At 41.4% G+C, this 26180-nt stretch overlaps 2 protein-coding genes across 5 annotated transcripts in view; both read left to right on the top strand.

Annotated features, from left to right (window-relative positions):
* Positions 1-3532: 3532 nt before the first annotated feature.
* On the top strand, positions 3533-17755 carry LOC116359809 (oocyte zinc finger protein XlCOF6.1-like). The gene is made up of 2 exons (XM_031813562.1): positions 3533-3660; positions 12979-17755. The coding sequence occupies exons 1-2, from the start codon at positions 3552-3554 to the stop codon at positions 14184-14186; spliced, it is 1317 nt and encodes a 438-aa protein (XP_031669422.1). The 5' UTR covers positions 3533-3551; the 3' UTR covers positions 14187-17755.
* A 146-nt stretch (positions 17756-17901) lies between these two features.
* The window catches only part of LOC116359801 (oocyte zinc finger protein XlCOF6-like), a 36064-nt gene continuing 27785 nt past the window's right edge, over positions 17902-26180 (top strand). For 2 of the 4 annotated variants that reach the window (XM_031813534.1, XM_031813538.1), the window contains exons 1-2: positions 17902-20254; positions 24083-24331. In XM_031813534.1, the coding sequence (XP_031669394.1) occupies positions 24229-24331 (103 nt within the window). In that variant the 5' untranslated portion in view covers positions 17902-20254; positions 24083-24228. Of the gene's footprint in view, positions 20255-20620; positions 20890-24082; positions 24332-26180 lie in introns of those variants that run through there. The other 2 variants (XM_031813535.1, XM_031813539.1) reach the window with 2 other exon arrangements.

The following is a 26180-nucleotide window of genomic DNA, read 5'->3' on the forward strand; positions in this document are numbered from 1 at the left end:
GCAGCAAAAACAGGTTTTTAGATATTTTTTTCAAATGTATATATTTTTCTGGAAGATTCTCTCATCTCCACAGAGGAACTCTGGCGCTCTGTCAGTGACCATCAGGTTCTTGGCCACCTCCCTGACCATGGCCCTTCTCCCCCGATTGCTCAGTTTGGCTGGAAGGCCAGCTCTAGGAAGAGTCTTGGTGGTTCCAAACTTCTTCCATTGAAGAATGATGGAGTCCACTGTGTTCTTGGGGACCTTCAATGCTGCAGAAATGTTTTGGTACCCATCCCCAGATCTGTGCCTTGAATGAATCCTGTCTCGGAGCTCTACAGTAAAATTCCTTCGACCTCATGGCTTGGTTTTTGCTCTAACATGCACTGTCAACTGTGGGACCATATATAGACAGGTGTGAGCTTTTTCAAATCATGTCTAATCAATTTAACGTACCACTGGTGGACTCCAATCAAGTTGTAGAAACAGCTCAAGGATGATCAATGGAAACAGGATGCACCTGAGCTCAATTTCGAATCTCATAGCAAATGGTCTGAATACTTACATAAGGTATTTCTGTTTGTTTATATTTAATACATTTGCAAACATTTTCTTAAAAACCTGTTTTCGCTTTGACATTATGGGCTATTCTGTGTAGATTGATAAGGATTTGTTCTATTTAATCTGTTTTAGAATAAGACTGCAACGTGTGGAAAAAGTAAAGGGGTCTGAATACTTACCGAATGCACTTTAAATTGGGACTTGCGCTACTAACGCACATGACGGCACAAACACGTTTCGTGAAAGTAATTATGTTTTTGTTTGGTTATTATGGATAAGATAATATTTTTATTTGTCAAACAGCAGTCAAGCATCGATCACAATGTCACCAGATTAAGACCCTCGATATTTATTGGAAAGGAGTATCAAGATAACCTTGCACTTTCACCAAACTGTGAAGTTAATCTGTAGTAAACTGCATGGTTTCCCGAGCGGTGGTGGGAGGACCACCACACACCGTATTTCTTTATAAAAAAAAAAATTCTCACCTTTATTTAACCAGGTAGGCTAGTTGAGAACAAGTTCTCATTTGCAACTGCGACCTGGCCAAGATAAAGCATAGCAGTGTGAACAGACAACAACACAGAGTTACACATGGAGTAAACAACACAGAGTTACACATGGAGTAAACAATAACAATAACAATAAAGTATCATCGGGTGACTCCAAGTTTACTTCCATATCATGGTTATTATAGCAATATTTGTACATACATCCGTTTACATCGCCATTTCTCGCATAATACATTTAATCGACTACCTAACTATACGTCTAGAAAGTATAGTACCGGTCAACTTGGAATCATTATGTTGTCATAATCTATTAATCATTATGTGGTATGATCTATGAATCATTATGTCTAACAGTTTGTAATATACTTCCTCAGTGATTTGACCCACGCACCGCTCGATAATGCTACTCATGAGATGCTGGGATACATAATATACCTAGTGAGAGTTTGGTGTATAAGCCGGTTCCGTGATGACATTGAGAAAAGCATGGTCATGTATGGCCAAGTGTGTGTAATTGAAGTATCTGATGATGTGTTGTGTAGCAATTGAGGTAGAATTCAAGTTGACGAATTCCCAGAGTGCCCTGCTAGGGTCAAGGAGTTTGAAGATCTCTGCTGTACAGTAGGTCTCCTAAAGGATGGGAAGTAGTTGAAGGAGCGAGGATCTGGGCTGTACAGCAAGTCTCCTAAAGGACGGGAAGTAGTTGAAGGAGCAAGGATCTGGGCTGTACAGTAGGTCTCCTAAAGGACGGGAAGTAGTTGAAGGATCGAGGATCTGGGCTGTACAGTTGGTCTCCTACAGGACGGGAAGTAGTTGAAGGAGCGAGGATCTGGGCTGTACAGCAGGTCTCCTACAGGACGGGAAGTAGTTGAAGGAGCGACGGGAGCTGTGGAAGCTATGGCAGTGGATGCCCCGCAGCCTGTAGAGATTCAGAATGTCGTTCACCAGTTGAGGGATACTGATACACTGATTGTAACGAAGGTGGATTTTGTGGCATTTATTACGCAGGTGATTAATTGTCCTGCCCAAACGAACAAGACGTTTAAGAAACTGGATATAATTGTATGTGCGGCTGAAAGGTTTTTGTAATTAACTGCCAAAGCATTGGGCCCCTGAGACTGTGTAGGGGTGTGATTTGGACTGTGACAGAAGGAGTGAGAGGGTTTTTTGATTGATCCATTTTCGTATTTTGTCTGATGTCGTTTTACCCGCTTTTCTGGAATGGACATTACTTTTTCCCCCGCAGTTCACTAACTGTACAGTAGGTGGACACATACACATTACATTTGTGTGAACGAAACAGGAACTTCCGGGCAAGCGCACGCCATTCTTCAGAATAAAGAAAGCGTCAGAACTCTTGATGTTAATATGATACTCTTTGTCTCCGTTTTAAATGTATGGCTACAGGTATGTAATAGCGTGTTCAAACGTTGGAAAGAACATGTCATCAAATTCTAGCTAACAAATCGGTATCATCACGTTTGGTAAAGGTTTTAATTGTATGTGTTGTTTTTCTGTCAAACCGAGTGAGTGAAGAACGTGATAAAACTATTTTACAAGTCACATAAGTTAGCTAGATACTTTGGGTTTGTCTGAGTGAATGTACGATATCTCGTCAAGATAACTAAATAAACCACATTTCTTTGAGATTTCTGAGTTCGTTTGACGTGTTATTGGTTTTGTATCGACGTCATTGGCGTCAACGGACTTCAGTGCAAGCAGTGCGGGTGCATGAGAGAGGGAGACAATTTCACTGTTGCACTACTGTGTGTGTGTGTGTGTTGGAGTGTCAGTGTAGAATATGTGAGTGTCCATATAGCCAGTGCAAACAGATAAGTAATTAACGGGGTCAATACAAGTAGTCTGGGTGGCCATTTGATTAACTGTTCAGCAGTCTGATGTCTTGGGAGTTGAAGCTGTTCAGGAGCCTTTTGGTCCCAGACTTGACTTGGTGCTGAATGTATCAGTTGTCTACATGTGTACTAATATTCAGACACATTCAGTTGTATTTATCTTTATCTATAAATGTTGCTGTGGTGTGAACGGGAAATACAATTGGTTTCTGATTGAAATAATACAGTGAAGACAAGGTTATTCAGGAAAATAGTACATAGTGCTGCCTGAAACATACTGCAACCTTGTACTAAATGGTTTTTGAGTCATTTATTTTAATTCAGGAAATCTATAGGTTAAGTGTAATTTAAAGTGTGCACTTTGTCTAATGGGAAATGATTTAATGTTCTGTCAATGCTTAGCTACCTGATCTATTGAAATTACATAATTAATAGAGAATAAAGAAAGCGGCAGAACTGTGAAGACAATAACTTTTGTATGTTTCTCTTTATTACTACAGGCTGACTCCGATCAAGTCTGAGGCCAGTAACATCAACAGTGAGGACAAACCCAACCTGCCTCTCTCCTTTCACACTGAGTGCAAACCCACAGTCACTGGGTCCTGATTTTGACAGTGGAGCCCAGTTTGCGCTGCAGGATCTAGAGATGGTATCAGTGAAGTTGGAGGACTGCAGTCAAACACTGGAGCTGAATGTCAACATTAAAGATGAAGAAGAAGAAGAGGAGAAGAAGATTAGGACAACTGTTAGTCATGGTAAGAGCTGGTTCTATCTTTATAAATTAGAGGTCAACCGATTATGATTTTTCAACGCTGATACCGATTATTGGAGAACCAAAAAAGCCGATACCGATTAATCGGCCAATTTTATTTATTTATTTGTAATAATGACAATTACAACAATACTGAATGAACACTTATTTTAACTTAAAATAATCAATAAAAATCATCAATAAAAATTATTTAGCCTCAAATAATGAAACATGTTCAATTTGGTTGAAATAATGCAAAAACAAAGTGTTGGAGAAGAAAGTAAAAGTGCAATATGTGCCATGTAAAAAAAGCCAACGTTTAAGTTCCTTGCTCAGAACATGAGAACATATGAAAGCTGGTGGTTCCAATTAACATGAGTCTTCAATATTCCCAGGTAAGAAGTTTTAGGTTGTAGTTATTATAGTAATTATAGGACTATTTCTCTCTATACCATTTGTATTTCGTATACCTTTGACTATTGGATGTTCTTATAGGCACTTTAGTATTGCCAGTGTAACAGTATAGCTTCCGTCCCTCTCCTCACCCCTACCTGGGCTCGAACCAGGAACACATCGACAACTGCCACCCTCGAAGCATCGTTACCCATTGCTCCACAAAATCTGCGGTCGTTGCAGAGCAAGGGGAACAACTACTCCAAGTCTCAGAGCGAGCTGCTGGCAAAACGCACGACAGTGCTGTTTGAATGAGTGTGTACGAGCCTGCTGCTGCCTACCATCGCTCAGACAGACTGCTCTATCAAACATCAAATCATAGACTTAATTATAACATAATTACACACAGAAATATGAGCCTTTGGTCATTAATATGGTCGAATCCGGAAACAATCATTTTGAAAACAAAACGTTTATTCTTTCAGTGAAATACGGAACCGTTCCGTATTTTATCTAACGGGTGGCATCCCTAAGTCTAAATATTGCTGTTACATTGTACAACCTTCAATGTTATGTCATAATTATGTATATTCTGGCAAATTAATTACGGTCTTTGTTAGGAATAAATGGACTTCACACAGTTCACAACGAGCCAGGCGGCCCAAACTGCTGCATATACCCTGACTGCACGGAACGCAAGAGAAGTGACACAATTTCCCTAGTTATAAGAAATTCATGTTAGCAGGCAATATTAACTAAATATGCAGGTTTAAAAATATATAATTGTGTATTGATTTTAAAGAAACGCATTGATATTTATGGTTAGGTTTGGTGCAACGACAGTGCTAAATCATCACCCGTTTGGCGAAGTAGGCTGTGATTCGATGAGAAATCAATGGGCACCGCATCGATTATATGCAACGCAGGACACACTAGATAAATTAGTAATATCATCAACCATGTGTAGTTAACTAGAGATTATGTGAAGATTGATTGTTTTTTTATAAGTTTAATGCTAGCTAGCATCTTACCTTGGCTTCTAGCTGCCCTCGCGTAACAGGTAGTCAGCCTGCAGGCTCCTCGTGGAGTGCACTATAAGGCAGGTGGTTAGAGCATTGGACTAGTAACCGGAAGGTTGCAAAAACGAATCCCCGTGTTGACAAGGTAAACATCTGTCGTTCTGCCCCTGAACAAGGCAGTTAACCCACTGTTCCTAGGCCGTCATTGAAAATAAGAATGCGTTCTTAACTGACTTGCCTAGTTGACATCGGCTCTGGATTTTTAACAGTATAACTTAAGTCCGTCCCCTCGCCCCTACCCAGGCGTGAACCAGGACCCTCTGCACACAGTCAACAGTCACCCTCGAAGCATCGTTACCCATCGCTCCACAAAAGCCGCAGCCCTTGCAGAGCAAGGGGAACCACTACTTCAAGGTCTCAGAGTAAGTGACGTCACTGATTGAAACGCTATTAGTGCGCACCACCTCTAACTAGCTAGCCGTTTCACATCGGCTACACTCACCCCCCTTTTGACCTCCTCCTTTTCCGCAGCAACCAGTTGACATCTGGACGGCTCTGACTTAGAATACGTGGACAACTACAAATACCTAGGTGTCTGGTTAGACTGTAAACTCTCCTTCCAGACCCACATCAAACATCTAGAATTGGCTTCCTATTTTGCAACAAAGCATCCTTCACTCATGCTGCCAAACATACCCTTGTAAAACTGACCATCCTACTAATCCTCGACTTTGGCGATGTCATTTACAAAATAGCCTCCAATAACCTACTCAACAAATTGGATGCAGTCTATCACAGTGCCATCCGTTTTGTCACCAAAGCCCCATATACTACCCACCATTGCGACCTGTACGCTCTCGTTGGCTGGCCCTCGCTTCATACTCGTCGCCAAACCCACTGGCTCCATGTCATCTACAAGACGCTGCTAGGTAAAGTCCCCCCTTATCTCAGCTCGCTGGTCACCATAGCATCACCCACCTGTAGCACGCGCTCCAGCAGGTATATCTCTCTGGTCACCCCCAAAACCAATTCTTTCTTTGGCCGCCTCTCCTTCCAGTTCTCTGCTGCCAATGACTGGAGCAAACATCTCTGAAACTGGAAACATTTATCTCCCTCTTAAGCACCAGCTGTCAGAGCAGCTCACAGATTACTGCACCTGTACATAGACCACCTATAATTTAGCCCAAACAACAATTTATTTTCCTCCTTTGCAACCGATTATTTTTATTTCTACTTTTCACATTCTTCCACTGCAAATCTACCATTCCAGTGTTTTACTTGCTATATTGTATTCACTTCGCCACCATGGCCTTTTTTTTTTGCCTTTACCTCCCTTATCTCACCTCATTTGCTCACATCGTATATAGACTTGTTTATACTGTATTATTGACTGTATATTTGTTTTACTCCATGTGTAACTCTTGTATCTGTCGAACTGCTATGCTTTATCTTGGCCAGGTCGCAATTGTAAATGAGAACTTGTTCTCAACTTGCCTACCTCGTTAAATAAAGGTGTTCTCAACTAGCCTACCTGGTTAAATAAAGGTGTTCTCAACTGGCCTACCTGGTTAAATAAAGGTGTTCTCAACTAGCCTACCTGGTTAAATAAAGGTGTTCTCAACTTGCCTACCTGGTTAAATAAAGGTGTTATCAACTAGCCTACCTGGTTAAATAAAGGTGTTCTCAACTAGCCTACCTGGTTAAATAAAGGTGTTCTCAACTAGCCTACCTGGTTAAATAAAGGTGTTCTCAACTAGCCTACCTGGTTAAATAAAGGTGTTCTCAACTAGCCTACCTGGTTAAATAAAGGTGTTCTCAACTGGCCTACCTGGTTAAATAAAGGTGTTCTCAACTGGCCTACCTGGTTAAATAAAGGTGTTCTCAACTAGCCTACCTGGTTAAATAAAGGTGTTCTCAACTGGCCTACCTGGTTAAATAAAGGTGTTCTCAACTGGCCTACCTGGTTAAATAAAGGTGTTCTCAACTGGCCTACCTGGTTAAATAAAGGTGTTCTCAACTGGCCTACCTGGTTAAATAAAGGTGTTCTCAACTGGCCTACCTGGTTAAATAAAGGTGTTCTCAACTAGCCTACCTGGTTAAATAAGGTGTTCTCAACTAGCCTACCTGGTTAAATAAAGGTGTTCTCAACTAGCCTACCTGGTTAAATAAAGGTGTTCTCAACTAGCCTACCTGGTTAAATAAAGGTGTTCTCAACTGGCCTACCTGGTTAAATAAAGGTGTTCTCAACTTGCCTACCTGGTTAAATAAAGGTGTTCTCAACTTGCCTACCTGGTTAAATAAAGGTGTTCTCAACTTGCCTACCTGGTTAAATAAAGGTGTTCTCAACTAGCCTACCTGGTTAAATAAAGGTGTTCTCAACTAGCCTACCTGGTTAAATAAAGGTGTTCTCAACTTGCCTACCTGGTTAAATAAAGGTGTTCTCAACTAGCCTACCTGGTTAAATAAAGGTGTTCTCAACTAGCCTACCTGGTTAAATAAAGGTGTTCTCAACTAGCCTACCTGGTTAAATAAAGGTGTTCTCAACTAGCCTACCTGGTTAAATAAAGGTGTTCTCAACTAGCCTACCTGGTTAAATAAAGGTGTTCTCAACTAGCCTACCTGGTTAAATAAAGGTGTTCTCAACTAGCCTACCTGGTTAAATAAAGGTGTTCTCAACTAGCCTACCTGGTTAAATAAAGGTGTTCTCAACTAGCCTACCTGGTTAAATAAAGGTGTTCTCAACTAGCCTACCTGGTTAAATAAAGGTGTTCTCAACTAGCCTACCTGGTTAAATAAAGGTGTTCTCAACTAGCCTACCTGGTTAAATAAAGGTGTTCTCAACTAGCCTACCTGGTTAAATAAAGGTGTTCTCAACTAGCCTACCTGGTTAAATAAAGGTGTTCTCAACTAGCCTACCTGGTTAAATAAAGGTGTTCTCAACTAGCCTACCTGGTTAAATAAAGGTGTTCTCAACTAGCCTACCTGGTTAAATAAAGGTGTTCTCAACTAGCCTACCTGGTTAAATAAAGGTGTTCTCAACTAGCCTACCTGGTTAAATAAAGGTGTTCTCAACTAGCCTACCTGGTTAAATAAAGGTGTTCTCAACTAGCCTACCTGGTTAAATAAAGGTGTTCTCAACTGGCCTACCTGGTTAAATAAAGGTGTTCTCAACTAGCCTACCTGGTTAAATAAAGGTGTTCTCAACTAGCCTACCTGGTTAAATAAAGGTGTTCTCAACTAGCCTACCTGGTTAAATAAAGGTGTTCTCAACTGGCCTACCTGGTTAAATAAAGGTGTTCTCAACTAGCCTACCTGGTTAAATAAAGGTGTTCTCAACTAGCCTACCTGGTTAAATAAAGGTGTTCTCCACTAGCCTACCTGGTTAAATAAAGGTGTTCTCAACTAGCCTACCTGGTTAAATAAAGGTGTTCTCAACTGGCCTACCTGGTTAAATAAAGGTGTTCTCAACTAGGCCTACCTGGTTAAATAAAGGTGTTCTCAACTAGCCTACCTGGTTAAATAAAGGTGTTCTCAACTGGCCTACCTGGTTAAATAAAGGTGTTCTCTACTAGCCTACCTGGTTAAATAAAGGTGTTCTCAACTAGCCTACCTGGTTAAATAAAGGTGTTCTCAACTAGGCCTACCTGGTTAAATAAAGGTGTTCTCAACTAGCCTACCTGGTTAAATAAAGGTGTTCTCAACTAGCCTACCTGGTTAAATAAAGGTGTTCTCAACTGGCCTACCTGGTTAAATAAAGGTGTTCTCAACTAGCCTACCTGGTTAAATAAAGGTGTTCTCAACTAGCCTACCTGGTTAAATAAAGGTGTTCTCCACTAGCCTACCTGGTTAAATAAAGGTGTTCTCAACTGGCCTACCTGGTTAAATAAAGGTGTTCTCAACTGGCCTACCTGGTTAAATAAAGGTGTTCTCAACTGGCCTACCTGGTTAAATAAAGGTGTTCTCAACTAGCCTACCTGGTTAAATAAAGGTGTTCTCAACTGGCCTACCTGGTTAAATAAAGGTGAATTTAAAAATACATTAAAAATAAAGTTAAGTAAAAAAGGTTTAAAAAAAAGTGACTCATGACCATTGCAGAGATGTTCATACAGGAATTCTGTCATAGGCTCACTGTACCTGTGACCAACTCTGTGACCTCCATGAAATAAAATAAAGTTAAGTAAGATAAAAAACAATATTAAAAAAAATCGGTGTTATGAAAACTTGAAATCGGCCGATTAATCGGCCATTCTGATTAATCGGTCGACCTCTAAATTAGACCTCTATAAGTTATGACCAGTCTATTGATAGGTTGAATTCTGTCATTCTGACATCACACATCCCTGAACAACTCAAGACTTCCCAGCGAAGTAAGAACTATTTAAACTTGTAACGCCTGCCTTTGCCCACACATTTTCAACATTCTTGAGACAATGTTTAATACCCTCAATCACCAAGTTAGGCATACCTCATTTCAAAATAGGCCATGGCATCATCACTGTCAATATTGAATTATAATTCTTCACGTTTTACCAGTGAAATGACCAAGCTGCGTCTGCATGCCAATCGTTTGATCTCAATCAGTTTCATGGGAATATGCATTTAAATCTTCTTGAATTACTGTTTGGTGAGCAAATTAGAGCAGATGGTGTTAAATTAAATAGACTTCCTGTATTTTGTTTTAATCAAAGCACATTCTGCCTAATGGCGCGCTGTTGAGTTTGGGACGATTCAGCAAACCATCCTAAAATCTCCTAAGAAATTAGGTTTTTGTTGTAACAGTAATGTTATGCTATAATATTTGGTTATGTGGACTACTAATTAATCATTAGGTGATCGTCCAAGACATTGATCTAACTTTATTAAAAAACACCATTGTGGCGGCTCATCACTTGCAGCACTACACCCCTGCAGTCTGCTGCACCGAACTAGTGATTGATGCTCACCTAGCCTTCTCTTTTGTCTCGTTCAACATTTGGTGAAACAAGAGAACATGTTTGGCTGTTTTTATATATATAATATGGACATCAGTCAATTGAAATTAATTAGGCCCTAACCTGTAGAGTTCATATGACTGGGCAGGGATGCAGCCATGGGTGGGCCTTGGAAGGCATAGGCCCCACCCACTTGGCAGCCAGACCCACCTCAGGTCCTGGGCTGACGTTGTTACACGTGGTCTACAGTTGTGAGGCTGGTTGGATGTACTGCCAAATACTCAAATACGACGTTGGGGGCAGCTTATGGTAGAGAAATGAACGTTGAATTCTTTGGCAACAGCTCTGGTCGACATTCTTGCAGTCAGCACGCCAATTGCACGCTCCCTCAAAACTTGAGACATCTGTGGCGTTGTGTAACAAAACTGTACATTTTAAAGTGTCCTTTTATTGTCCCCAGCACAAGGTGCAACTGTGTAATGACTATGCCGTTTAATCAGTTTCTTGATATGCCACACCTGTCAGGTGGATGGATTATCTTGGCAAAGGAGAAATGCTCACTAACAGGGATGTAAACATATTTGTGCACACAATTTTAGAGAAATAAGGTTTTTATGTTTGTTATAAAATTTCAGAGATTTTATTTCAGCTCATGAAACATGGGACCAACACTTTACATGTTGCATTTATATATTGTTTTCGGTGTAGTTAGGCATTACTGTTTTCTCCATGGTCGGCTGGAATTTAGCCTGAAAAGGATTTGAGAAATATGATATAGGCCTACGTCTCATTATGCGCTGCACAGAATGACTATTGTAGCTGGAAACGGATGATTTAAAGAAAATGGAATATCTACATAGGTGTACAGAGGCCCATTATCAGCAACCATCACTCCTGTGATCCAATGGCATGTTGTGTTAGCTAATCCAAGTTTATGATTTTAAAAGGCTAATTGATCATTACAAAACTCTTTTGCAATTATGTTAGCACAGCTGAAAACTGTGGTGCTGATAAAAGAAGCAATAAAAATGGTCCTTCTTTAGACTAGTTGAGTATCTGGGTCATTTGTCGGTTCGATTACAGGCTCAAAATGGCCAGAAACAAAGACCTTCTTCTGAAAGTCGTCAGTCTATTCTTGTTCTGAGAAATGAAGGCTCTTCCAGGTGAGAAATTGCCAAGAAACTGAAGATCTTGTACAACGCTGTGTACTACTCCCTTCACAGAACAGCGCAAACTGGCTCTAACCAGAATAGTGTCTCGAAGGCCAGCATCCCGGAGTCGCCTCTTCACTGTTGACATTGAGATTGGTGTTTTGCGGGTACTATTTAATGAAGCTGCCAGTTGAGGACTTGTGAGACGTCTGTTTCTCTAGACACTCTAAAATACTTGTCCTCTTGCCCAGTTGTGCACCGGGGCCTCCCACTCCTCTTTCTATTCTGGTTAGGGCCAGTTTGCGCTGTTCTGTGAAGGGAGTAAAACACAGCGCTGTATGAGATCTTCAGCCATTTCCAGCTACAATAGTCATTTACAACATTAACAATGTCAACACTGTATTTCTGATCACTTTGACATTATTTGAATGGACAAAAATTGTGCTTTTCTTTCAAAAACATGGACATTTGTAAGTGACCCCAAACTTGAGAATGTATTCATTTATTTCACCACTAATGGTAGTGTATTTATATTTTTTTAATCGTTATTTAACTTTCTTAGCATACCTGTTATTGTCCCTGAATTTTGGACGTGCCCAAAGTAAACTGCCTATAAACTGCCCAGGATATGCATATACTTGATCGCATTGGATAGAAAACACTGTCTGTGAGTATAACAGGACTGATATGTCAGGCAAAAACAGTCACAGGTTTTTTCAATGCTTGCCTATGGGATATGCAAATCGATAGGACCCAGATTGCAGTTCCTATGGCTTCCACTAGATGTCAACAGTCTTTAGAAAGGGTTTCAGGCTTGTTTTTTGAAAAATTTGTATTTGTAGTTTTTCCAAAGTGTCTCCCATTTTGAAAAGTAGTCATGTTGCGCGCAGTGCGCTCTTCGTTATTTATCTTCGCTATTAAACACACTATTCTCTGTCTTAAATATTATTGTTTATTTACATATTAGAATACTTGAGGATTAATTAAAAACATTGTTTGACTTGTTTGGACAAACTTTACCGGTAACTTTTTGGATTAGTTTGTGCATGTTGAACGAGTGAATTACTGAATCAAGCGCGCCATCTAAACTGACATTTAAACGACCATTCATTGTGTAGCTTCAGATCTTCAGAGGTAAGTGATTTTTAAAGAAGGCTGTCTGTGATTTTGTGACGCCTGTGACATCTGTGGGGTGCTGATAATCGCTTGGTATGCTTTCTCCGTAAAGCCTTTTTGAAATCTGACAACGCAGTTGGATTAACAAGAAGCTTTTAAATTATGTAAGACACTTCTATTTTCATGAATGTTTAATATTAAAATTTTTGTATTTTGAATTTCGCGCTCTGCATTTTCACCAGATGTTGTCGTAGGTGTCCTGCTAGCGTTTGGACATGCGCCCAAACAGGTTAACTAGGCAAGTCAGTTAGGAACAAATTCTTATTTTCAATGAAGGCCTAGGAACAGTGGGTTAACTGCCTTGTTCAGGGGCAGAACGACAGATTTTTACCTTGTCAGCTCGGGGATTTGATTTTGCAACCTTTCGGTTGCTCTAACCACTAGGCTACCTGTCACCCGTTATGGCAAGAAGAGGACTGGTCACCGCTCTGAGCCTGGTTCCTCTCTCGGTTTCTTCCAAGGTTCCTGCTTTCTAGGGAGTTGTTTGTGGCTACTGTGCTTCTACATCTGCATTTATTGCTCTTTGGGGATTTTAGGCTGGGTTTCTGTTAAGCACTTAGTAACAACTACTGATGTAAAAAGGGCTTCATAAAATACATTTGATTGGCATGTATATCACACCAACTGACTGGTTCTTTTGTTGTTCACACAGGAGACCATCTGGAGACATTCTCTACATCCAGAGAGCAAAAGCAGGAAGATCAGAGAGCTAAGAGGTCTCATCACTGCCCACATTGTGAAGAGATTTTCCCATTTCTATCAAAGCTAAAAATACACCTAAAAATACACACAGGAGAGAAGCCTTACTCCTGCTCCAACTGTGGAAAATGTTTCAAAACAACAACTCAGCTAAAACTTCATCAGAGAACACACACAGGAGAGAAGCCTTACTCCTGCTCTGACTGTGGAAAATGCTTCAAAACATCAACGGTGCTAAAACGTCATCAGAGAACACACACAGGAGAGAAGCCTTATTCCTGCTCTGACTGTGGAAAATGTTTTAAATCATCAAATGAGCTAAAAGCTCACCAGAGAACACACACAGGAGAGAAGCCATACTCCTGCTCTGACTGTGGAAAAAGTTTTAAATCATCAAATGAGCTAAAAGCTCACCAGAGAATACACACAGGAGAGAAGCCTTACGTCTGCTCTGACTGTGGAACTAGTTTCTCTCAACTCTCCCACTTAAAATCACATGAACGTATACATACAGGTGAAAAGCCTTACGTCTGCTCTGACTGTGGGTTGAGGTTCTCTCGTCTGGGCACCTTAAAAACACACCAACGTATACACACAGGAGAGAAGCCTTACTCCTGCACTGACTGTGGAAAATACTTCACAACGTCAACTGATCTAAAAGTTCATCAGAGAACACACACAGGAGAGAAGCCTTATTCTTGCTCTGACTGTGGAAAATGTTTTAAAACATCAAAAGAGATAAAAGTTCATCAGAGAACACACACAGGAGAGAAGCCTTACTCCTGCTCTGACTGTGGAAAATGCTTCACAACATCAACTGATCTAAAATTTCACCAGAAAACACACACAGGAGAGAAGCCTTATTCCTGCTCTGACTGTGGAAAAGGTTTTAAAACATCAAATAAGCTTAAAGTTCACCAGAGAACACACACAGGAGAGAAGCCTTACGTCTGCTCTGACTGTGGAACTAGTTTCTCGCAACTTTCCAACTTAAAATCACATGGACGTATACATACAGGGGAGAAGCCATACTCCTGCTCTAACTGTGGAAAATGCTTCAAAACATCAACTGTGCTAACAGTTCATCAGAGAACACACACAGGAGAGAAACCTTATTCCTGCTCTGACTGTGTAAATGCTTCACAACATCAACTAAGCTAAAAGTTCATCGCAGAACACGTACAGGAGAGAAGCCATACTCCTGCTCTGTTTGTGTAAAATGCTTCAAAACAGCAACCGAGCTAATAGTTCATCAGAGAACACACGCATGAGAGAAGCCTGCTTACGTCTGCTCTGACTTTTGGGTGAGTTTCTCTCACCATAGCAACTTAACACACCAATGTAGTCACACAGGAGAGAAGTCTTACTCCTGCTCTGTGGAAGGGTGGGCGTGTAACTCAAACTTTTAGGCAAAGGCTGCTGTGTTTAGAATCTCATCAAGGAGGACTGTAGCATTTTAGCTAATCAGCAACTTTGCAACTACTTACTACTTTTTAGCTATTACTTAGTATGTTAGCATATCATACATATTACAAGTTCGTAACATATTGTATGAATAGCAATGCGTAAAATAACGTAAGAATTGTAATTCGTAACATACGATACATCCTAGAAGTCGTATTATACTGAACAACAATCTAAACGTAACAATTTCAAAGATTTATAGTTTGTATAAGGAAATCAGTCATTTTAAATAAGAGGCCATAATCTATGGATATCACATGACAGCTGTTTTTATCTCTTATCAAGTAATTTCTGGGTAAAAATGAAGTACCTTACTGCTCCGCCATGGGTGGGACTTGGGAGAGCATAGGCCCACTTGGGAGCCAGGCCCATTCAATCGGCATGAGTTTTTCCCCACAAAAGGTCTTGATTACAGCCGAAATACTACTCAGCCCCCTCCCAGACAATCCTGCAGGTGAAGAGGTCCTGGGCTGCCGTGGTTACATGTGATCTGCAGTTGTGAGGCCGGTTGGATGTACTGCCAAATTCTCTAAAAGGACGTTAGAGGTGGCTTATGGTAGAGATATACATATTGAATTCTCTCCTGCAGTCATCATGCAATTGCACATTCCCTGAACTTGAGATATATGTGACATTGTGTTGTGTGGCCTTTTATTGTCCCCCAGCACAAGGTGCACTTGTGTAATGATAATGCTGTTTTATCTTGATATGCCACACCTGTCAGGTGGATGGATTATCTTGACAAAGGCTGAAATGCTCACGAACAGGGATAGTAACAAAGCTGTGCACAACATTTGAGAGAAATTAGCTTTTTCTGCACATGGAACATTGCTGGAATGTTTTATTTCAGCTCATGAAACCAACACTTTACATGTTTACTTTATATTTCAGTTCAGTTTATATTGGTATTGTAATGTAACCTAACATACTAAATGGAATGACACAGATGTTTTTGTAATACATAATACGTTTTGCTCTGAGACCAGGTTGTCCCTCTGCAGTATTCTGTGGGAATGAGCTAGTAGACACTTCTTTAAAAAAAAAAAAAATAGGCAAGTCTGTTAATTAAGAACAAATTCTTATTTACAATGATGGCCTAGGAACAGTGGGTTAACTGCCTTGTTCAGAGGCAGAACAACAGAGTTTTTTACCTTGTGTCGGTGCTCATCGGCCGTTGGACATAAACATCACAACAAATTGCAATTCAACAATGAGTGGTTTGGAAGGAATCAGTGGCTAACTGCAAGCATTGCAAAGCAATCATTAGCCTGCTATTCAGTGGAGTGGCTGTGTGGTCCCAAGTCTAAGATTAAGGGGCTCTTTTCCTAGTTTAAAACTGTAAACATTCAACATTGGCCGTGCTGTCAATGAAGCTTGATTTGTGCCACGCTCAAATCAACTTAACTCGGTACTGCAAAATCTGACTTGTGTGAGTTCAAAACAACTGGGAACTTGGGGAAAAACAAGCTACGACTGAGAAAATACGTTTTGAACTTTCATCCAACTCAGAATTGTAAATTGGGAACTCGGGGTCTTTCTACAGCTACGACCTGAAGATCACTGACGTCATCATGATTCCTTTTTTTTCTTCTTCGAGTTCCCAGTTGTCTTGGAAGCACCACAAATCCAGAGAATGCCATAATTTGTTGACGAAGTTTGATGACAAAATATGCCCATAAATTACTGCCGCGCCACCTTCCTGTTCAAGTGATCACAGCACAACAAAGTGAGTCCAAAAATGTCTTGTATGCTACTGCATAAATTATGTAATATGCCAGGAAGATATGTATACTGTAGCTAAGAAAGTAATACTAAGTGTATGTTGTGTAGTAAGATGTTAGTAGCCCATGTGCCTCACCCTAATAATTTTATCTAGTTTCACATCTTAATTTTGCCTACTGTTCTGACTTGGTGTTTCACATGTACCCTATAACCTGTTGTTGAGAAATGTAATCATTGAATATTGTAAGAATTTTCATTGTCTGCATATATGCCCCTTTATTTATCCTATGGTTCTGACTTGGCGTACAGGGAGAACACTAAGAACGGCCCATGTTCTGAATTCTGTCGCTGTACATTTCCAAAGTGCTGAACAAATAGTTACATTGACTACGTCCGTCCTAGCTCGCTCATTAATGTCTTAATCGAAATTACGGATTGCCTCTTATCGTCCCCTTATGCCATAGTTTGTACATCTCAATTGTCAGTAGAAACCACATTTGTTTAAGTAAGTCAGCCATGTTATTTTAAAAGGCAGTAAATGAGGCTGAATGAAATGTTTCGTTGCCAGACTCCGCTGATAGCCAGGTGAAGCAGTGGTAAGTTGTTGAGACTATGCTGTTGGTCCTAACAGTTTGTGGGCACCGTTTCTCACTGTTATAGTGCAATTCATGTATTGTTTCGTGGCTTTGCTGGCATGCGTCCAATTTTTAAGTCAGTAAAGTAAGTCAGTAAAGAACAAATTCTTATTTAGAATGAAGGCCTACCCCAGCCAATCCTTACCGATGCTGGGCCAATTGTGCGCTTCCCTATGGGACTCCCAATCATGGCCAGATGTGATTCAGCTAGGATTCAAACCAGGGACTGTAGTGATGTCTCTTGCACTGAGATGAGGTGCCTTAGACTGCTGCGCCACTCGGGAGCCCTTAAAAGGTTTGCGCCCAATGTAGGGCAGGAGTTTGAAGGCACAAGCGGGGAGCCCAGCCAACAAAGAATTGAGAAATGTTTTGGTACTCTTCCCCAGATCTGTGCCTCACCACAAATCTGTCTCGGAGCTCAACGGAAAATTTCTTCGACCTCATTGCTTGGTTTTTGCTCTGACTTGCACTGTCAACTGTGGGACCTTAAAAAGACAGGTGTGATCCTTTTCCAATCATGTCCATACATTTGAATTTGCCACAGGTGGACTCCAATCAAGTTGTAGAAACATCTCAAGGATGATCAATGGAAACAGGATGCACTTGAGCTGAATTTTGAGTCTCAGAGGAAAGGGTCTGTGTCACGAATATTACCGAAGGTGGCTCCCCTTCTTGTTCGGGTGGCGCTCGGCGGTCGTCGTCGCCGGTCTACTAGCTGCCACCGATCCTTTGTTCCGTGTTCGTTTGGTTGTGTCTAATTGGTTTCACCTGTTCATTGTTTGGTTGTTAGGGTGGGGTTATTTAAGTTCGTGTCGCTCGCTTCTGTTTGTGCGGGCTTGTTCTTCTGTACTTGTGAGAGGTGTTAGTGTTTTGTTGGGTTTTCTCGCTGTCCTGGTATTTTACCTAAGGGTACTATTTTGTTTTTATAGTTACTCCTGTGTTGGGTATAACTATTTTGTTCCTTTGATTTTGGACATTAAAGCGTGTTTTTCCCTGCATCCCGCTCTCTGCGCCTGACTCCACACCCATTCACTCATTGAGCGTTACAGTCTGAAAATGTATGCAAATAAGGTATTCAATTGTATAAATTTATGTGTATATTGATGAGTGGTAAAACATGCATTTAATGAATTTTTGTATAAGCCTGTAATGTAACAATATGTGGAAAAAGTCAAGGGGTCTTGTATAATGCCCTGTATATGCTTCAAACTACAATTTAAGGATCTGAAGTGGTAAACACAATGGCATAATGGAAAATGCATGTCCAACGGTTATCTCTGTATGAGTCACATTAAAACACTAGGTAGGGCAGTGGTTATCTGTATTAGTATTATCTCTGTATTACCCACATTAAAACACCTAGGTAGAGCAGTGGTTATCTCTGTATTAGTATTATCTCTGTATTACCCACATTAAAACACCTAGGTAGAGCAGTGGTTCTCTCGGTATTAGTATTATCTCTGTATTACCCACATTAAAACACCTAGGTAGAGCAGTGGTTCTCTCGGTATTAGTATTATCTCTGTATTACCCACATTAAAACACCTAGGTAGAGCAGAGAGGACAGAGCATGTGGCTTTGTAACACACAGGTGTTTCATCTCCACACTGGGATGATTTTAACAGTGCAACGCCTCTCAGGCCTCAAGCCTCTCAGGTAGGAGGGTACCAGAAGTAAAATAATAATAAACACAAAACTAATGAAGGAGCACACAGTCACCAACAATATATCCCTGTTGTCAATACTTTCAACTGGCTCAGCTCGCTGTTACAGTACAGCACCACCAAATTCCATGTATTAATAAGTAACCATCTGTCTTTTGTAACCAGAAAAACGTAACATAATACTGTTTTGAGAGTCCCTGATTTATATTTACTATGTTACACCTAGTCTATGAGACGAGGCTACACCTTAACCTACATTATAAACAGCAGGTCAAGGTGTGTTTTCCCTTCAGCATCTGCATGTGGCATAAGCTCACCCACCTCACAGCATGAATCTAAAATGGTTAACCTTGGCTGTGAGTGATGGGAAAAAATCTGACTACGGCAATTACTTGAATAATTCAATGGATGTTTTGTTTACAGACTTGATGAGTAAATTGTCTTGTTTAAAAAAAAACGTGACTTCGCAATGGGGCCATCAATAGGAATTGGGCCGTGCTTCAGCCGAACTGCAGTACGGAAAATGCCCTCTGAGCACAGTGGAAAGCATGCTTACAGACTGGAAGCCTGGCCCCATGATCCGTAAGAGGTGTAATTGCAGACCGCAATTAGGGGCGTTCTCTGATATCGGGTGTTTCATGATATCTACTTTACACCAATTGATGCTCCCCATTGGTCCGTGGCCGTTTCTTTTGCGTTGGGACAACAGTTGTTGACATCTGTTACATTGTAGCTAACCCTAATCCTAGTCTCCTAACCTGCCACGGTAATTCACCTAACCTGCCACGTTAATTATCCTAACCTGCATGGTAAACAAATACCTAACCCTCACCCTTTTCCTAACCTTAACCTCAGTCTCCTAACCTGCCACGGTAATTCACCTAACCTGCAACGTTAATTATCCTAACCTGTAAGGGGCACACTCCAACATTCAGACATAGCCTGCGTTCCTAAATTCGCTCTGGCTATATACTCCGATTTCAGACCACTCTGGTCTGAGTGCCAGAGGGAAGAATAATTGATGAAAAACAAACGCTCAACACCCCTTGAATATGGCCGGTGTCAGTAAACGTCGGCAAAAAAAGCGTAATTAAATTGTTGCCTGTAGCACAGCACTGGATAACATGAACACAGCCTAACCAGTTCTGCTAAGGCGAGTGAAATGGTCAGAGTTCTCTCATTTGTACTGAAAGTAGCTAGCAAGCTAGCCAATGTTAACCAGTTATCTTGGATGCTTGTATTTAGGAATGTAGTGGAGAAAAAGTGGAAGTTGTCAAAACATATCAAAAGTAAAGTACAGATACCCCAAAACTGCATACATTTTCCCTGACACCCAAAAGTACTTAAAATATTTGTACTTAAGTACTTTACATCACTGATTGCGGGGAATACTGACTGAAGATGTTCCTCCCTACGAGGCCCATGAGACTGTATAGGGATGTGATTTGAATAGGACTGTGACTGAACGAGTGGGGTGTTGTTATTTATCAATTTATGTATTTGGTTTTGATGTCGTTGTTCCCCCTCCCCTTTTCCGCAAAGGAAATGTATTTTCTTCTACAGTTCACTAACCTTACAGTAGGTGGCGGCAGACAGGTTATATTTGTGTAAATGTCAGTATACCAGAGATGAAGATGACGCTGTTGCATTGTCGAGGTGGGGAACAGGAAGTTCCGGGTCGAATCGACAGAACGGTGCTGTTGTGTCGATAGTGGTTGTGTCCGTTTCAAATGTATCATTGTAGGTATGTAATAGCATGTTTAAACTTTCTAATGTCGAAAGAATATATAACATGCTAGGTAACAAATCCGTTTCACGCCTGGTAATGGTTTTAATTGTATGTGTTATTTTGGAGTCTAAACGAGTGAGTGAAGAACGTGATTAAAAACGATTTTACAAGTCACATAGACTTTGGGTTTGTTTGAGTGTATGTACATAATTTCGTCAAAGTAATTTAATAAAGATTCAATTTATTTAAGTTCGTTTTTACATGTTCTTGGTTTTGTGTAAAATGTTTGAGCTGGTAAATAGCCTTGTCCGAACCATCCTGTTCTCGCGAGTTTACATACACTGTTTCGTTAATGTAAACTCGCGAGATCAGGATGATTCGGACGAATCAAGTCAAATGGCGGCTTCAACGGTTTCGGTCGTCTTTCTAGGAGTTTGCTCGTGGTGAAATGGCGACATGAGGCTGTGTGATAGTGTCAAAATAGAGGGAAGCTAACTGAAGTTATCCTTCACCATTTGGAGAGAGAGGCCAACTGCATGGAATGGCATCGATTAATGCGGATGAATCGGAGCACGTATCAAACCCATTCCATGGAGGACCAAGTGTCTGCGTGTTTTCGCTCCACACCTGTACTTGATTAACGAATTAAGGTCACTATTTAGAAAGGAACTCCCCTCATCTGATTGTCTAGGTTTTAATTGAAAGGAAAACCTGATGAAAACTGGCCCTCAATAGAATGAGTTTGACGCCCCTGAAACAATGGAAATTGAGAGTTTGAGAAGCAACAGCTGTGCTGGAATGCGATCAATGTGGGGGACAGTTCTGATGATATTGAGCGGGAGGATGAGGGCCTAGTATGTGAATGTTCTGTAGTGGGAAGACATAGGAAGAACAGAGATAATGATACTGGAAGCAGGGGTGCATGTAGTATAGTAACTAGAGGCCCAAGGTAGGGAGCTAGAGTAATAATGTGTTAGAGTGGAAAGTTGGGATGGTGTTTGAGGAGACCACAGGGCCTCATTCACACCCTGATTAACCAAGGCCATAAAAAGAGGTGAAGTTAAACTGGGACGCAGCTGTGTAAATGAGAACTTGTTCTGAACTAGCCTACCTGGTTAAATAAAGGTGAAATAAAACATTGAAAGTGGTAGATTGTTAATATCTTGTGCTGGTCAGGTTCAGCAAGGGAAGATTCTTCAATTGGAAAATCATAATGGGACGAAGCTCAGAAGCCATGACCCTGGAGCTGATGCTACATTGAAGGGAGTAATAATCTCTGAGGTCCCAATATCTATGTCCATGGATGATCTTGTTAAAGAACATGTGAAGGGAGACAGTGGTTGAAGCCTTAAGGTTGATCAGTAGGAAAGAGGGTTAAAGAAGTGAAAGCTTATCAGTGCTGTTGAGGTGTTAGAAGGTTTTGTCTGGAAAAGTACAGAATAGGATTCCTTAGCTTCAATGTCAGTGATTTTGACCCAGCCTCATCAATCAACCAATCAAATGTATTTATAAAGCCCTTCTTACATCAGCTGATGTCACAAAGTGCTGTACAGAAACGCAGCCTAAAACCCCAAACAGCAAGCAATGCAGGTGAAGAAGCACAGTGGCTAGGAAAAACTCCCTAGAAAGGCCAGAACCTAGGAAGAAACTTTGAGAGGAACCAGGCTATGAGGGGTGGCCAGTCCTCTTCTGCCTGTGCTGGGTGGAGATGTTCATAGATGACCAGCAGGGTCAAATAATAATGGTGGTTGTCGAGGGTGCAACAGGTCAGCACCTCAGGAGTAAATGTCAGTTGGCTTTACTCCTGAGTTTCTCTACCGCTCCTGCTGTCTCTAGAGAGTTGAAAACTGCATGTCTGGGACAGGTAGCACGTCCGGTGAACAGGTCAGGGTTCCATAGCAGAACAGTTGAAACTGGAGCAGCAACAGTGAATCATCAGTGTTTTTAAATGCCAAAGAATGGGACATGTAGCTGTTGAGTGAAAAGATGTGCCAAGTGTGGTGGGGAACATGATTACAGTGAATGTTGGAGCAATGTGACAGTTAAGTGTTGCAATTGTGTGGAGGACAAAGAGCAGCATTTGGTGGATGCCAGGTGCAGAGAGATGCTCAGAGATATAGACTCTGTCATGATGTATCATATGCAGAGGCTGTAAGACAGACTGGTGGAACTCCAGTGCAGACTGATGGAGCTTCCATGGCTGGTCCCGTAGTAAGAGGACCTACTGTCAGACTGATGGAGCTTCCATGGCTGGTCCAGTAGTAAGATGACCTACTGTCAGGCTGATGGAGCTTCCATGGTTGGTCCTGTAGTAAGAGGACCTACTGTCAGACTGATGGAGCTTCCATGGCTGGTCCTGTAGTAAGAGGACCTACTGTCAGACTGATGGAGCTTCCATGGCTGGTCCCGTAGTAAGAGGACCTACTGTCAGACTGATGGAGCTTCCATGGTTGGTCCTGTAGTAAGAGGACCTACTGTCAGACTGATGGAAATTCCATGGCTGGTCCCGTAGTAAGAGGACCTACTGTCAGACTGATGGAGCTTCCATGGCTGGTCCCGTAGTAAGAGGACCTACTGTCAGACTGATGGAGCTTCCATGGTTGGTCCTGTAGTAAGAGGACCTACTGTCAGACTGATGGAGCTTCCATGGCTGGTCCCGTAGTAAGATGACCTACTGTCAGACTTATGGAGCTTCCATGGCTGGTCCCGTAGTAAGAGGACCTACTGTAAGACTGATGGAGCTTCCATGGCTGGTCCCGTAGTAAGATGACCTACTGTCAGACTGATGGAGCTTCCATTGTTGGTCCCGTAGTAAGAGGACCTACTGTCAGACTGATGGAGCTTCCATGGCTGGTCCAGTAGTAAGATGACCTACTGTCAGACTGATGGAGCTTCCATGGTTGGTCCTGTAGTAAGAGGACCTACTGTCAGACTGATGGAGCTTCTATGGCTGGTCCCGTAGTAAGAGGACCTACTGTCAGACTGATGGAGCTTCCATGGCTGGTCACGTAGTAAGAGGACCTACTGTCAGACTGATGGAGCTTCCATGGCTGGTCCAGTAGTAAGATGACCTACTGTCAGACTGATGGAGCTTCCATGGCTGGTCCCGTAGTAAGAGGACCTACTGTCAGACTGATGGAGTTTCCATGGCTGGTCCTATAGTAAGAGGACCTACTGTCAGACTGATGGAGCTTCCATGGCTGGTCCTGTAGTAAGAGGACCTACTGTTAGAACTGGTCTTTCTAATAGTCCTGACATGGTTTCGTGGTCTGTTCAGAAATCTTGTGCCCATAAATGTGCTGTGACAAAGGATGCTTTAATTGTGAATAAAATGTACTTCATTACATTCATTGGTAAGCTTATCAACAACTTGCATTGTGTAAAGCAGAAATACCAGGTTTAAAGTTATCTTGTAAACTGCAGCAGAGTTGTTGGGGGTAACAGATGTTACTGTCGGTATGGTTTTTGATAAGCTGGATAACCTGGGGGTGGGTTCTCTCAGCATGATATAAACCCCAATGTTTACAAATGCAGAAAGGGTTCTCTTGATAAAGTTTATTGCGGGGTGTGGGAGGGTTTTGGGGGAAGGGGAGGGTGTGGTAGAAGTTAATAGGGATTTATGTGGGATTTAGGAAATCTACGATAGATTAAGTGCACTTATGTTGTGCAATTTAAAATGTGTACTTTGTGTCTAATGTGAATGAATGTTTTGTCAGGGATTATCTACCTGATCTACTGAAATTAGATAATTGAACAAGAAAAAAGAGAAAATATTTTTACAGAATAAAGTGCCAGAACTGTCAAGAAAATAACTTTTGTGTCTGTTTGTCTTTATTACTACAGACCGACTCAGATTAACTCTGAGGCCGTTAACATCAATAGTGAGGACAAACCCAGCCTGTCACTCTCCTTCCACACTGAGTCCAAACCTACAGTCACTGGGTCCTGATTGTGACAGTGGAGCCCAGTTTGCACTGCAGGATCCAGAGATGGCATCAGTGAAGCTGGAAGACTGCAGTCAAACACTGGAGCTGAATGTAAACATTAAAGATGACGAAGAGGAGGAGAAGATTAGGACAACTGTTAGTCATGGTAAGAGCTGTTTCTATCTATAAGTTATCTTCATATATTAGACCTCCATAAGTTATGACCAGTCTATTGCTAGGTTGAATTCTGTAATTCTGACATCACACATCCCTGAACAACTCAAGACTTCACAGTGAAGCAAAAACACTTTAAACTTGTAACGCCTGCCTTTGCCCACACATTGTCTCAAGAACGTTGAAAATGTTTAATACCCTCAATCACCAAGTTAGGCATACCTCATTTCAAAATAGGCCATGGCATCATCACTGTCAATATTGAATTATGATTTGTTTGCTGCACAGAATATCAGATCTCAACAACGATTGGAGAAGTGTTGAACATAACCAGTAGACTACCACATCCTGATGATTTATATCTGATACATATATATTTAATATTTTATATTTAATCTCAAGGATGATCAATGGAAACAGGATGCACCTGAGCTCAATTCAAAAGTTTGGGGTCACTTAACACCAGTCTCAACGTCAACCGTGAAGAAGCAACTCCGGGATGCTGGCCTTCTAGGCAGAGTTGGCCAGTTTTATTGCTTCTTTAGTCTGAACCACAGTTTTCAGCGACAGAGACGAAGGTTGAATGTCATGCGTCCTCCGATACACAAACCAACCAAGCCACACTGCTTCTTAACACAGCGCGCATATAACCCGGAAGCCAGCCGCACCAATGTGTCGGAGGAAACACTGTGCAACCTTGGTTTGCGTGCACTGCGCCCGGTCCGCCACAGGAGTCGCTGGTGCGCAATGAGGATATCCGCTAGGCCAATTGTGCGCAGCCCTTAACCACTGCGCCACCCGGGAGGCCCTCAAAAGGGTTTTCTAATGATGAATTAGCCTTTTAAAATGATCAACTTGGATAAGCTAACACAACATGCCATTGGATCACAGGAGTGATGGTTGCTGATAATGGGCCTCTGTTCGCCTACAGTGCCTTGCAAAAGTATTCGGCCCCCTTGAACTTTGCGACCTTTTGCCACATTTCAGGCTTCAAACATAAAGACATAAAACTGTATTTTTTTGTGAGGAATCAACAACAAGTGGGACACAATCATGAAGTGGAACGACATTTATTGGATATTTTTAACTTTTTTAACAAATAAAAAATAAAAAATTGGGTGTGCAAAATTATTCAGCCCCCTTAAGTTAATACTTTGTAGCGCCACCTTTTGCTGCGATTACAGCTGTAAGTCGCTTGGGGTATGTCTCTATCAGTTTTGCACATTGAGAGACTGACATTTTTCCCCATTCCTCCTTGCAAAACAGCTCTAGCTCAGTGAGGTTGGATGGAGAGCATTTGTGAACAGCAGTTTTCAGTTCTTTCCACAGATTCTCGATTGGATTCAGGTCTGGACTTTGACTTGGCCATTCTAACACCTGGATATGTTTATTTTTGAACCATTCCATTGTAGATTTTGCTTTATGTTTTGGATCATTGTCTTGTTGGAAGACAAATCTCCATCCCAGTCTCAGGTCTTTTGCAGACTCTATCGGGTTTTCTTCCAGAATGGTCCTGTATTTGGCTCCATACATCTTCCCATCAATTTGAACCATCTTCCCTGTCCCTGCTGAAGAAAAGCAGGCCCAAACCATGATGCTGCCACCACCATGTTTGACAGTGGGGATGGTGTGTTCAGGGTGATAAGCTGTGTTGCTTTTACGCCAAACATAACGTTTTGCATTGTTGCCAAAAAGTTCAATTTTGGTTTCATCTGACCAGAGCACCTTCTTCCACATGTTTGGTGTGTCTCCCAGGTGGCTTGTGGCAAACTTTAAACTACACTTTTTTATGGATATCTTTAAGAAATGGCTTTCTTCTTGCCACTCTTCCATAAAGGCCA

The sequence above is a fragment of the Oncorhynchus kisutch genome, unplaced genomic scaffold (genome assembly GCF_002021735.2).
Source record: "Oncorhynchus kisutch isolate 150728-3 unplaced genomic scaffold, Okis_V2 Okis05a-Okis16b_hom, whole genome shotgun sequence".
In the NCBI taxonomy this organism is placed as follows: Eukaryota; Metazoa; Chordata; class Actinopteri; order Salmoniformes; family Salmonidae; genus Oncorhynchus; species Oncorhynchus kisutch.